The sequence below is a fragment of the Phaethon lepturus genome, unplaced genomic scaffold, assembly GCF_000687285.1.
Source record: "Phaethon lepturus isolate BGI_N335 unplaced genomic scaffold, ASM68728v1 scaffold56552, whole genome shotgun sequence".
Classification (NCBI taxonomy): Eukaryota; Metazoa; Chordata; class Aves; order Phaethontiformes; family Phaethontidae; genus Phaethon; species Phaethon lepturus.
Window position 1 is genome coordinate 18,350 of NW_010526664.1, and position 12,005 is coordinate 30,354.

At 42.4% G+C, this 12,005-nt stretch overlaps 1 protein-coding gene across 1 annotated transcript; it reads right to left on the reverse strand.

Annotated features, from left to right (window-relative positions):
* Window positions 1–940: 940 nt before the first annotated feature.
* Window positions 941–11,121, reverse strand: LOC104616140 (coagulation factor X-like). The gene is made up of 8 exons (XM_010283118.1): window positions 11,079–11,121; window positions 9,842–10,002; window positions 8,324–8,348; window positions 5,532–5,645; window positions 4,312–4,452; window positions 3,199–3,449; window positions 2,302–2,419; window positions 941–1,488 (listed from the first exon to the last, which is right to left on the reverse strand). Exons 1-8 carry the CDS (start codon window positions 11,119–11,121, stop codon window positions 941–943), a joined length of 1,401 nt encoding a protein of 466 aa, XP_010281420.1.
* Between the last annotated feature and the right edge of the window lie 884 nt (window positions 11,122–12,005).

The window sequence follows — 12,005 nt, forward strand, 5'->3', positions numbered from 1 at the left end:
ACATAAGGCAGGTGAAATGTGTCACATGTATTTGTTTAGGGACATTCACTCTTTTTTCACTCTCAAATGAGGTTTTATCTTCATACATTTGTAAGCCGACTGGAGGGAATAAATTAAAAAAAGAACAAAAAAGAAAGAATTTTTTATTTCAAATGCTGGTGTACATCAATATTGCACCTTACAGAAACACCCAGAACAAGTACACATGCAAGGAGCTTTCTGATCCTCAGCCATACACAATCCAGAACATGATGCAGAAACCAGTGAACATACACATTATATTTTTTTTCTGATGAGCAGAACAGAAGTATTCAAATTAAACTGAAGTACAATCCATATGAAGCAAACCTCCATTTTAATTAGCTGCTGTGACCTAAGCAGGCAATTTTGTAGAATATGTGGTTATTTAGCATCGCATGTAGAATACTTACTTGTGTCTCAGCTTTTATCAGGCAAGCTTCCCTGCTCACTTAATCTTCTAAATACATCCAAAGGTAGAAGCTGAACAGCTCTACTAATAACAGACTCCCTACTGAGCCAGCTGGCTGCAATATGAGGATTAACTGAAGTCCTGTCCTTCCCACTTTCATCATTATTAGTGGAGGTTCATAATATGTTCAGGAACCCCTGGTGGAAGCACTTGGGCGAACAGACAGGAACCAAAATGGCAATATAAAAATAACCAAACAAGCAAACAAAAGACCCCACTGAGCAGCCATTTTGTTCGGGGAAAGCCCCTCATTGTACAAATTGAAAACAACACCAACCGTCCGCACATACATACTTAAAGCCAGGAATAGAACAAAAAGAAGCAGCACCATGACTTTAAATAATCAGCTCTCAGAACAAGTTTAGCAGATGTGGCTAAAAAAAAAAGAATAAAGTTTCCATTACAGAAACTGCACCTTGTTAGCTAACAGAAGGATCGAGAGCCATACCACTACAAATTTTGTCTCATGGCCATTCTTACCCAGCGTAAGAACCTGGACAGTTTGGTATAGACACCGTATTTGCCTTTCTTTGCACATCCTTCTCCCCAGCTAACAATTCCAGTAACAAAGTAAGTATCCTTATATCTGGTTACATGGGGGCCTCCACTGTCTCCTTGACAAGCATCTTTTTGCTCTGTTTCATAACCAGCACAGAACATGTTTTCTGTTATTGCAAAGTTAGTGGATTGCTTGCAAGTGTTCCTATCAACATAGGGGACTTCAAGCACTTTCAGTTTTTTGGATAGTCGTCCACCTTCAAATTCACGCCCAAAGCCACTAACCATCCCAGATCTTTGGTTCATCAGAACTTCGTTAGCAAAATCTGCTTCTGGGAGGCATGCTGCAATAATGTACTGAGAAAACGTTATAGGTTCCTTCAGCTTTATTAAGGCTATGTCATTATCGTACGTCTCAGCAATGTATTTAGAGTGAACAAGTATTTTGTCCACGGTATGCATCGTTTCAGACTGTTCTTTCTTTTCTCTGTCCACTTCACCTGTACAAGATTATTAAAAGGGTCATTAATATGGTGACAGTATAAGACAGTAAGAACAACCTTGATAAAGGAGGAGAGTAGCATACACATTCCTAACACTTTGCCTAAGACTTTATACCATACAAGTAAACTGTAAAGATGTACCACAATATTTATTAGCAGGACCTGGATCCATTTCAGCCCCGAGATTTTCTCTATGGAGATTTTTGTACCAGTTTACATATAGGCATAAACTGATCCAGCTAAACTAATGCAACTTTGGGTAGAAGCTCTTACAGGAGCTTGAGCCTGGCTTATATCAGGGAAGAGAAACCGGTCTCGGTCGAGACTAAAACAGTGCAAATATAAAGTTGTGTTGATCTAGTATCATGCCTCAGAAGTGAAGCAGTCATAACATGAGTTTGTTTCTTCTTCCTCTAGTCAATGTGTCATAGCTTTCCTGAGTGTTCCTGCAGAAACAAGTCTGTACGCTTCAGGTGTGCCAGGAACGATAAGCTTTCTGAAGAAGCACTACTCTGATGAGCACAGTGCTAGCCAGCACTTCTAGAACATTTGTTCTTAATAACTTCCAACTAGCTGGCAAAGAAGAAAGGAGTGCAAAGAAATATCGCCTTCCACATCAGCTGCCCCTGTTATTACAAAGCAGGATTCCCACAATAGCAAGAAATTATAAAAAGCAAAATAACAACAACAAAGTAACAAACCGTAACAAATAAAGTAATAGGAGAACATCTCACATGGGATTTACTGCACAGATGACTAGTCTGCAACACATGCTCAAACATCACAGGAGTAAAATAAATAACCACTTACCAACAACAACTTTGATTTCTTTAGATTGGTTCATGCAATGAGCTGCAGTAAGTATAAAATTTTCATTCAAAATAGTTCCACCACAAAACTCTTCCCCTGCCTCGTTTAACAGAACAGCCTGCGAAAGAAAAGAGGTAAGTGCAGAATTAAGAGGAGAACATATACTTATTACTACAACATGTACTACTCTGCAGGTGTCTCCTAATATTGCATACACACGTGCATATGCTAGAGATTGGCATGTACAGGTACAGAGTCGCAACTGTCTTTATGTGATGTAGATGTTTGGCTTCCATGTCACCTCGCTCACAGTGCTTAGTAAGGTCTTTTAGGAACACGACACTGACTGACTGAGCAGGGAGAGTGCAGCCCCCAAATCACCTCATCCCTTGGACTTACCACCCCAAAGAATTCCTGTCCAAGTTCTGTTCCCATTTGACTGTTCTGTTCCCCTTAGTGTCCCTAAGACAGGAACTCATTTTGGCTGGTCGAAACAAAGGAGGACAACTTAGATATGAAGGAGTATTTGTGAAGCAAATGCATGCTTTACCTGACATGCTCTCGGGTATGCTACATAAATGGACTGCCATCAGACAGAGCTGGAATCAGACCTGCAAAAATCACACTGGTAGGCCAGTGTGAGTCAAAAGCTCTCTCTGGTGATGGGTTAAGCAGCACCATCTAGAACTGCACAAAGCCTTTCCTTTTGACATTTTAAGGCTGCAGTTTGCAGAACAACACATCTAAGTCCTAGCTTCACGCAGTTCAGCTACCTCCAGCTACAAATGCCTTACTACATGGGTAACATTCAGAAGGCAACCAGGTTAAATGAATGACTGCACACTTTCCCTCAGAAACATGTTCTGCTTACATGCAGAGCACAAACACCAGATTTACCTGCCACGGACATTCGCCAAGACGACACTCATCACCACCTACTATCCTGGTAATGACATATGGAGTCTTGCTACTTGTTTCATTGCCAGGACGGAGAGTTGGGCTTTCTGCGGTAGTACCGATGTCCTCCTCCAAACTTGTTCCATTGGGGCGGGGGCCATCTTGATCAGTAGTTATGTTGCTATTCTCAGCGGGTAAAATAATCGACCTTTTTTTTCTTTTCACAAAAACTTTTCCACAAGGATACTTTACTGTAAAGACAAGAATGGTAAAGTTAGAGACAGACAGAAACATCAGCACAAGAGGAAACTCCTTGACAACACCGTCTCACAACAAAGCAGTTAATGCAGCTGTCCTGTTTTCAAAACACTAGCAAAACCTTGGCAGATGCAACAAAGGAGGAAGACCAGATGGTTTGAAAAATGAAAGCCATTTTGTAGTCCTAAAACTTGTCCATAGGTTCAGTTTCCAGACAGTTTTTTCAAAGTATTTAAAATTTAAAACATTATCTTAAATTGTTTACATTGCTATATTCATGTACTTGCTCTTACTAAAACCCTCTTAATTACGAAACGGAGTCAAGTGCTGTATTTTAGGAATAATATGGCTCATGATAGCAATTTATTATTAGATATAAAGGATATAAAAAGCAACATAATGAGTATATGGTTGACTTATTCCTCCCCCCAGGCTTGTTGAAATACAACAGAAATGTACAAATGTAAATAGCATTAAGTGCAATTATTTAATATCATCGGCTACTATTTGATTAGGTTAACTGAAATCTAAAATAGAAAAGTTTTTGCGATCTGCTGTTTTATATGGAGTATAAGTATTTAAGTAAATGAGATATAACTGCAATCACTTTTCTCCTGTCAACAGCATAGTTTACTGGGGCAATTCTGTGAGAGGCACCTTGCAAAGGGTTCCAAATCAGCTAGGTTTTGATAAGTTCATCACATCACCTCACACATGGAAGCCTTTGGAAATATAAATCAGTTGGCCTCAGTGTTAAATCTATGTCATATACAATCCTGATGGTTCAGAAGACATTCTTTAACTGTGAAACAAGTCTCACCACCATTGCTATTAGTTTATTACGTGTCTTCATACCTGACGAAACACAGCGTTTGCCATCCTCTGCTAGAACATACCCTTTTGCACAGGAACACAAAACATCCTTCTGTACACTTTTTTTGACGCTGCAGAACTGCTCACAGTCACCATTGTTTATTTTGCAGTACTTTGGTATGACTATAAAAGAGGTAAGTTTGGAGAAAAACAGTAAGTAAACACTGACTTCACAGAAGATCTCAAAGTTCACCAAATTAAACTCCACTCTTTGAACAGGATTTGTGTCTCCACCCATAAAACACCTGAAGCACATCTTAGTAACAACACGAGTGGTTAACATTAGCTTATGCCGTACAAAGCAGTCACATTCACCACATGAAACATGCTTGGCAAGTCCAAGTGGGCCCAGTGGCCATGTCATGGTGAGCTTAAAAAAGCAGAACAAAATGAGAGTGGAAGAATGGATAAAACTCTTAACAGAGAAGTCCAGATTTTGGTAAATGCTCACACGATTCCTCCCTCCTGCCTTAAAAAACTCAACTCCTCATCACTCCCCTCAGTCCCGTGTGTGAACTTCAGTTCCACACCCCCTTACTCTGGGCTCACCACTCTTACTTCTGGGCTACCGATACACGGTCCAATGACATGATTAGGGTAGTAGCTGTATGCCACAGAAATTGGACTCAAGAAGGATTTAAAAAAAATTATTCTTTGCAAGGGTGAAAAAGTCTGTATTGTCTACTGAAATCTGCTTGCTTTGGTCCTTCACTGCTGTGAGCTGAGCAAGGTGGCTGTACTTCTGTACTTGGAGTAAAGGCTCTTTGACATCACTTGTAAGAATCCTATGCTGCTTAGTTTTACCACCATGTTTTGGGGATTCAAGCTCATGTAAAAGAGTCACTATCATAATTAAGAGGGCTTTCTTTCGAGTAAGTGTAACTTCAGAGCATTCACAGTTGGACAGGGCTCTGACCAACCTGAGCTAGTTGAAGATGGCCTGCTCATTGCAGGGGAATTGAACTAGATGACCTTTAAAGGTCCCTTCCAAACCAAACTACTCTATGATTCTATGGTTTGAACACTACCCAGCTGTAGAGCCACCAGGGCTTTGTGTTTCTGGCACTGTCCTCCAACTCACTGCTGACTGCCACACTATTCTATGCATTTTCCCAATAATGCTCATTAAGAAAAGAGTTAAGTCTCTATGCTTCAGCTCCCTAGGAAATTCACTGCCATAGTTCTCCAAAGCAGAAACCTACCAAATTCACAGTTCTTGCCTTGATAACCATCCAGGCATGAGCAAGTGTAGGAACCAATTCCATCTTTACAATGTCCACCATAGTGACAAGGATTTGAGCTGCACTGGTTCCCATCTACAAAAACAAACAAACAAAAAATTATTGTAAGAGTGTAGGCATTTTCAGTGAACTCTGAAGGGGTGTTAGTTTTAATAAGCAATCTTTCATCTTTCCTTTTAAAACATATGTCCTGTGAGTTGCCACATTCCAGATGAAACAAAGAGTGTAATTGCAATCATTCCAAACCAGCAATGATTCACACACATATCCTCAGTTTTGCAATCTGTTTTTGGTGGCTACTCTATGGCAGTGCATAGACAAGCCTTTTTTTGTAGGAAGGTAAAGTAACACATCGTGGTCAGAGTATACATCATTTACAGTGAAGGCTGTAAAAGCAGACAGGACATTTCTACATTGCAACTACTGTCTGAAGATACTAGCCTTTTGGCCTCTTGCATTTCTCTACAAATTCTGCATAATAATGGCAACTCAACTTTTATTTCTTTAAAGGTCATCTTGTCTCTTGTGCATGTCTTTTGCCTGCAGTACCATTCATTTAAAGAAGCAGACACCAGCATATTAATCAGAAGATAAACAAAACAAAACAAAAATGCTTTACAAAGCCCTGCTAAATTCATGCATGCAAGTCAAATTCCTGTCTTAAGCTGCTTACAGTACCAAAATTGTCCTATTGTATCCGTTGAGGTATGAGCTTGAGCTTTAAAAAATTAGCTCTTACCTCATGCTCCCTACATCTATGCTGGGAACCCCCACATTTGAGTCTTTCCTCCTTTCTGTGACCTGGACACAACTGGCTGACCTGACTCCAGGGCTCCAGCCACATGCATCTCACAAACTCAGTTACACACAGGACAGCGAGGCTGCACTGCATTTGGAGTCACGTTCCACATAGCAGCCCTTTCTCCAAAGGTATCTCACTCCTGCACTGATGCTCGTTGCCACGGTCTCTCCCATCTAGTGACCTGCTGTAACAACTGTGTTCCCCCATCACATGACCCTGCTGGGCTCTTCTGCACCGCTCGATAAGAAAAGGAGGATTTTTCGGAGAAGTGACACTTCTGTAATAATTCGTTGCTTTAGGTAACACGTTCCTTCAAATTTCTGTGTTTTACCACCCGTAGTGCCCCTGTTTGGAGCATCTGGAAGAACAGCAATGCCAACAAAGACAAGATGCAAGAAGCTGCTCATCCTAAGGATCCAGCCTGCATGGTGGCTCTGGCCTGCAACCTCATCTGCTGCAGCTTTCTCTGCCACGGGGTACATCTGCTGGGCTTTGTGTACTGTCCTCACACCTCAACATCTCTTCTGTACCCGCATATGGCCAAAACCAGGAGTGTTCCAAACGCTCCATCTATGTGGTCCACCACAGAGGCGCTGAAGACTGATGTCCATCCTCAACAGAGGGAAGGCGAGACCACCAGTTACCAGAAGAAAGGCAGACTTGAGTCCTGCAGCACAGCTCCTGGTTTCTTCCTTCCCTGCAGTGCCAGAGCACTCCGTTCTGTAGTGGTCTTAGCTAAGCAGCATCCTACTGTTAGAAACTGTACTTGTTTACTTTTTCCCCACAATGTAGTTGCTGCTGTGGTAATGAGTTTTATATCAATATTGCACAAAAGCATTGCAGAATCCCCTACTGAAAAAGGAAGCTAGAATGAATTGTTCTAGTTACTCGGCTGAGGGTAGCTGTGGTTTTCAATACTTCTGAACACCCATAAAGCATTCGTGGACTGTGGTTTAAAATGTATGAAATTGGCATTTCCGCTAAGAGCACTGGCACTGATGTTCCACTGCTTGTATTCTCGTGAGAAAATGGTTTGAAATTTTCCACTCCTGTTCACCGCAACACTGACGCAGGCTTTGCTTGAAATTTCAGTCTGTAGGTTGCAGAGTTCATCCCCTGCTTAGAGGATTGTGAAAGTCTGCATCTTCTTCGTGGCAACTGTCTTCAATTTTCTGCAGACTCCAAAAGACAAAGCTAAGCTGTCTTTGGTCAACATTTTTGAGGTACTCCTCCTAACACGCAAGCTGGACACATACTTTCAGAAGAACATGTTACCAAACACTAATACATTAAAAATCTGTTCCTGCGTATTGATTACAAACACTAGAACTCTAATAAATACAACTCAAACCTTTAGAAAAAAAACAGAAAAGACTGATGGGTAGTATCTGCTAATCTACTGCCATGTCTTCCTTGAATGCCAAACAGTTCTGTAGAGAAAACATCCCACAAAATGCTCTATATACAGGAATCAACAACACTCTGTCATGGAAGGTGACATGAAACTGGCATGCGACAGTGCGATACAGTTTAATAACTTTGTGTTGGCTACGGCATTTAAGTGCCACCCTCATCTACGACTCTTTGCGTCTTCAATTCCCCCATCTGGGGCTGTCCCTCTGGAGGACAACTGAACGGCAGAGTCACCCGCCCAGTTTCTGCTTCTCACTGTCCTTTGCACGCAAAGGGTCACTGTTCCTTCTTGCAGAGGACAAAGATCATCCCAGGAATTGGGGGCAGGTGAACCTTGCCTTCAAATGAAGCGACTGGGTTCAAGCAACAGCAAGGCAGTAAATCAGACTCCTTCTTCAGAGGAAACACAAAGTGAGGGTGTCCCACGGTGAAAGGAGAGGAAGCAAGGGAGCAGGAAGTGAGTATTGAAGAGGTGCATCCTTTTAAACTTTGCAATAAGGAAGCTTAATTCTCTAAACGAACGCAGAATGATTCTTACCTACGTAGATGTTCCAGAATTCCTCCTACAGGTCGGTGTGGGAAAAAGGGGAATAAAAGGAGACAAAAGGAGTTAGATGAGAATTACTGAATTCTTCAGAAAAATATTGGTGCTTTCATACAGAGGGTACTTGCAGCTAACAATTGTTAAAAAAAATACTTAAGTTGCAGACACACACAGTGCCTTGCAGCCTGCTATTACCATTTAATAAATTAAAACCATATGATCCATCTATAGTGCCCAACTCTACAGAAACAAGTCTCATGCATTTTTCAGAAATATCTAAAGGTCCTTAGAGATTTCCTAATGTGACTCACTCAGCATAAAGCACTTGATTTCTTGCATAACTGTATCTTTCCATCAGTTTTGACTGAATTTACTCACATTCCAGCAATGCCAAATTCTCAGTCTCCCTCCCCCTTTCCATCCCCCCAAGAATTAGGACCTCAGAAATCCTGAGATTAAAAAATATTTTGCCAGATTTGTCATCTTCTTTCCCTCAGCACTGAGGACTCCAGGTACGCTGTCTGTTCAAGACAGTCCTTTTCAGTGACATCTGGTCTCAGGCAGAACAGGCTGTGCTGGTTCTGCTATAGATCAGCCAACTTTTATGCTCTGAAGTACCCTGGTGATGCACCCATGACTCCCCATCCAGATCATGTCAGGGCCACTCAAAGAACATTCTGACCAGCAAGTAATGCTAAAGTGAAATGAATATGGCTTTAACTCCAGTTGCAGGGCTGTTCTTAACAGCCACACAGCTACAGCCGATGTTCCCACTGTGCCTCCACCACCAAGTCACTTTTTAAGTTTTCAAATATCACCTTTTCTACTCACCCTAGTCCCCATAGTTGCCTCATCTCTTTAACTCTCCCTTGAGTTTAGGAACAGATCACCTTTCTGTCTAAAGTTAAGCAGCCATCAGGGTAGGGAAGGTGACACATGAGTCACACATACAAACCCCATTCCATGTGGGCAATTTAGCACTAAGGCATGTAAGAACTGTCCACAGTACATATTCTGTCAGTGCAGATACTGAAAGAGACAGTCACAAAATGATAAGCACTGCAAAGCTGCTTGAGGTAAGTTCGGCAAAATTCTCCCATCAAGTTCCATGCCAGCATTTACCTTCTCAGCCTTCCCATGGACTCTCCACCTAAGAACTCTTGACCATAGTCATGACACTCAGCTATGCCACCCAGATAGGGTGAAAATATTTCTAACATGGGTAGTATCAAATCATTTGAAGGTCAAATACCTCACAGTGGCAACTGAACAGATCAGAACAGGTAAAAGAATGGAGGCTTTAACAGGAGCTGGCCTTGCAAGAGCTAAATTAAGGCTGTTATTGTATGTTGATGCCTTAACAATTCCAACCACAGTCAAAACCACTATTTATTCTTTGTGTTAAGTGATTGAGAATAACTTGTGAGTTTTGATGCCCAGCTCAAAAGACCTTAATACTATTTTGTAAACATAAAATATATAGATCTATGCTTCATATTAGTTCATCCTTACAGTTTTCTCCTGGTCTTCAAAGGCTTCTCTTGCTTCTTCTTTCGAGCAGCGCTCCTCATTGCATTCTCTTTCAATATTCCCTTTCTTAATTTCTTCCAAAAAAGAGTTAGCACGTTTTGCTCTTTCCAAGAACTTGTCAGCATTTTCTTTCTTGATGAATACTAGACAATAGAGAAAATGATACAGGTGGCAGGTAACATTTGGTGGTGGTAGAGTTATCAGAAATAAGTGAGGTAGAAACAAAACCAAAACAGACCCTTTCACGTCTCTACCCGTACACAATATTAACTGTGCGGTTAGTCCTTACACAGACTTAGACATCTCGGAATCTCTCAGAGCAGTCTCCGTGAATCATCAACTCCAGGACAAACTGTATGAGCACAAAATTCTCTCCTACTGCTTTTAGTCTTGAAAATAAGAACATGCAGGTTGCCGCTGAGGGCTAATATTTCTGTTGCTCCTGCTCAAGACTCCAGCCTTGGACAGAATGACTTTCCGTGAAGGCCAGGGAGATGGCATTCCTTGATTTGGTTTTAGAGCTGACCACCAGGCAATACCACCACCTGCTCCAGGGGCTTGTGATGCAGAAACTAGATGCCACACAAACTCAAGAAGCAGTAACGTATCTACTGACAGCTGGGAAAAGCTCATGTATGAGTTTTGCTGCCCTTCACCATCCCCAAATCCACTGCGCTGCCCTGGGGTCTTCCTTCCCTCTTAATACCACCTCCCAACTGCCTGTAGAGATGTTCCTGCCTTACTGATATGTGTGCAGGTAGAGGTAAGGCAGCTGTGTTCTAAGAGCAGTAGATGAACGTCAGCTTTAGCAGGGAAGTACAGCCTGAGGTCAGTTTGCTGGGTTGTTTTATTTTTTAAAAGCTTGGTGTCACAGAAGCGTAAGACCTGCTGCCTTCAAGATGCAGGTAGCCGTCGATTTAAACTGAAGGATCAGAGGCATTAAGCTCAGCTCAGCCACTTGGCTGCATGAACAATAGTGTTACTCTCCAGTGACTTGTGCACCCATTACCAGACAGGAAAAACAGAAACAACACTGGAGTAAATAAATTGCAAATTACCCTGTAAAAAGCAGATATTCTAGGAAAGTTTGCAGAGTTTGGAAGCTGGCATTTAACTATGTTCTAAACACCTGGATTGAAAGAGGAAAAAATACTTTCCAATCATAGAGGGTAATGTGGAAGACAGTGCTGCAGGTGGGACTTCAAGGCCAATGGCTTACGCTCAGTGGTTGCCTTGTACATATCTTCTAGAGCATTCTTCATGCAGGTCAATTCAGCAATAACCAAACTTGCTGATAGTAATCATATACCCTAATATCCTCTAAGCGAACACAGTGAGGACTTACTCTGCTTTCACCAAAACTGATATATCAGCCACAGGGAGCCAAATTCTGCCAGTGCTATTAATCGATCCCATAGAGCCCACACGTACTTTGCAGCCCTGCTTATTCTGAAAAGGCTCCTCACAAGGAAGCCTTACAGAAAGTGCTTGTGACTTCTAGCTCAGCAGCTGGTAGTTCATTCACCCCCTATCTTATTTGCCCTTAAATCCCTCTCTGCAGTGACAGCGAAGAGACAGGACGCAGCCGGTGGGGTTATCGCCTCCATATTCCTTTGCCTCCACATCACCCGCGTCAGAGGATGTTTTCATAAACTTGAACTAGCTGATTAGTCTTCTAAGGCTGGTCATTCTCTTTCCCAAGCCTTCCGTCATGCTTCTTCTTCAGAGACATCAAGGAGCAGCAGGCGTTGGTCAACTGAAGTAGTTGAACACTTCCACGTTCCAGAAACGTGTGGGAGACCTCATTTTAAAGCCTAAGCGGGCTGACTCACTGAAGGAAGAGTTAACAACTTTTGAAAAGCCACTTGCTGATTCTGCTCTGGACTTTGGTGTTGACCCTAGCGGCACAAACAGAGCGCGGCGGGATGTGCTCCTCGCCTATGCCCCAGCCCCTCCATGGCCAAGTGCAGCCAACCAAGCCTTGGCCAAGCTTCCCCTCATGTGACATGAGCACCTCACGGTTTGAGGCCAGATGTCCTCCTGGTGTGAACGGCTGTGAGGGCCAGCAACCCCATTTTATAAGGGGGAAACGGGGGAGGCACAGCGGCGTGGGAAAGGCCACCGCAGCGGGCTCAAGCACCCCGAG

Excerpts from the sequence above, each read along its gene's own strand:
- LOC104616140 (XM_010283118.1), bottom strand. The coding sequence starts at position 11,121 with ATGAAGAATGCTCTAGAAGATATGTACAAGGCAACCACTGAGC. Across the intron at positions 10,003-11,078 it reads GTACAAGGCAACCACTGAGC|TATTCATCAAGAAAGAAAAT; the intron begins GTAAGCCATTGG and ends TCTATTGTCTAG. Across the intron at positions 1,489-2,301 it reads AGAAATCAAAGTTGTTGTTG|GTGAAGTGGACAGAGAAAAG; the intron begins GTAAGTGGTTAT and ends AATCTTGTACAG.